This window comes from Alligator sinensis, unplaced genomic scaffold, assembly GCF_000455745.1.
Source record: "Alligator sinensis unplaced genomic scaffold, ASM45574v1 scaffold1892_1, whole genome shotgun sequence".
NCBI classification, from domain to species: Eukaryota; Metazoa; Chordata; order Crocodylia; family Alligatoridae; genus Alligator; species Alligator sinensis.
The window spans coordinates 22,039-24,016 of NW_005842966.1; the positions used below are offsets into that span (position 1 = coordinate 22,039).

General features: G+C 60.3%; 1 protein-coding gene across 2 annotated transcripts in view; it reads right to left on the minus strand.

The window, feature by feature from the left end:
- The window catches only part of RETN (resistin), a 3,965-nt gene extending 1,987 nt beyond the window's left edge, over positions 1 to 1,978 (minus strand). Inside the window, exons 1-3 of one of the 2 annotated variants that reach the window (XM_025192771.1) lie at positions 1,853 to 1,978; positions 835 to 974; positions 376 to 444 (exon numbers count right to left, since the gene is read on the minus strand). In XM_025192771.1, the coding sequence (XP_025048556.1) occupies positions 376 to 444; positions 835 to 970 (205 nt within the window). In that variant the 5' untranslated portion in view covers positions 971 to 974; positions 1,853 to 1,978. The remainder of the gene's footprint in view (positions 1 to 375; positions 445 to 834; positions 975 to 1,852) is intronic. The other variant, XM_025192772.1, reaches the window with a different exon arrangement.

Sequence of the window (1,978 nt, forward strand, 5' to 3'; positions counted from 1 at the left end):
CCCGTTACTTCCCTCCAAGTCCCCTGAGCCTCCCTGCACCCCCAACATCCACCAGACACCCCCCAGGTCCCAAACCCCCTCAGCTCCCCCCAGCACACACATACCCTAGAGTCCCTCTCCTACCCCCATGATCCCACATCCCCACAAGCCCCTTGGTGCCCCACCTCTACTCTTCCCCCAGTCCCCTGACCCCAGAACCTCCTCTTCCCCACAGGATCAGGCCCCTGCCCTCCCTCCTCCAAACTCCCCCTGCCCTACCAAATCCCTGGAACCCCCTTTCCCCACAGGGCCCTGGGTAGGTTGGGGAGGGGCTCAAGAAAGGAAGAGCTGGACATGGCAGCATCGGGCCATACATGCCCCCCTCCCATCTCTCACCACTGGGGCAGGAGACCAGGCTCCCACGGGCATTCACATCAGTACACACCAGCTCCGCGGAGTTGACAGCTGTAAGAGAGGGGGGTGGAGGGGGGGGATCAGTGGGGGTATCGGCATGCCAGATGCCCCCTCTCCCCCAGCCTCTGCTGCTCCACTGGCAGGCGCAGTGCCAGCACCTGCCACCAGGGGACACCCTCCCTCCCCCTAGTGGGACTTGGCACTGGTTTGATCCCAGCCCCTGGCTCTTTGGCGTGGGGGACACTTGTCCCCCCAGGGTTGGAGTCCAGGCTGCTGCTGTGAGGAGGGCAGGAGCTTTAGAGGGGTGGGGGGTAGCAGTGCCTCCCCTCAGCTAAGCAGGGCTGGGGGCACCCCATGGAGCAGCCACAGGGAGTGCTGTGGCACAACCACTCTGGATGCCCTCCTGCCCCCTTGTTCCCCCCCACCCCTGCCTAGCCTCACCTGGCTCCTGTGGGGTGGAGCAGCATCCAGCTAGTGCCGCCTGGATCTTGAGGTTGACCACACTGTCAAGGGGGCACTCGGACTGGGCCACCACCGTGGGCAGCAGCAGGGGCAGCAGCATCAGCAGCAGCGCCATGGTCCTGGGGGGTGGGGGGGAGAGAAGGCACAAGTGGGGTAAGAAGGGGATAAAGGGGGCCCTGGAGCACTTGTGGGAGACCCCTCCCCCCGCCACTTTCCAGGGTAGCAAAAGCTTGTGTGCAGCTGAAGGATACGCACAAGCACCCATGCACACACATACACATTCACACATGAGTGTGTACTCCCACACATGCATATACGTTAATGTACATATGCACACACGCATACATGCACATACACACAGACACAAATGCACATGCATGTAGCCCAGGACTCAGAACACCCAGCAAGTGATGGCACATGGACACACACTCACATACATACACACACACCTACATACTCACCCACACTTACACCTATGAACACACATGCACACACACCCCACAGGGCACAACACACCCATACACATATATACACACTCCTACACATATACACAGACACCCACTCACATACATACATATACACGCACACACAGCAGGGGGCTTAGGACAACCATCAGCACACATGCACACACATTCACACACACAAACACATGTGCACCTCCATTCATCCCCATGCACACCCACACAAGTGCCCCAGGCTCTCATCCCCAGCCCCTGCACACAGAGGCCCCAGTGCCCGCCTGTCACCAGCACCCAGATCTAACACCTCCACTCTCCCCAGACCAGTGGGTCCAAGTGCCTGGGGGATTTGGGACCCTCCCAGGCCTTTGCTACCCCTGACACCAAGGTGCCTAAACTCCCTGGGCCCTCTAAACACCTCCCTGATCTGCCTGGGTCACCCTGGATTAGGAGAAGCCACAAGGCCCCTTAGCCCATGGTAATGGGGCCAGTTAGAGCCCCTGTGGGGGGCTTCAAGGGCATCCTGTGCCCTGACCCACCTCTGGATGCCTAGGTCCTTGGTCCTGGCTGCCCTGGGGCCACCTTCCCTCTTTTAAGTGCTTGTTGGGCTGACGTGGCAACTTCTCTGGGGCCCTCTGGGTTATTACACCCCCACCTGACCTCCC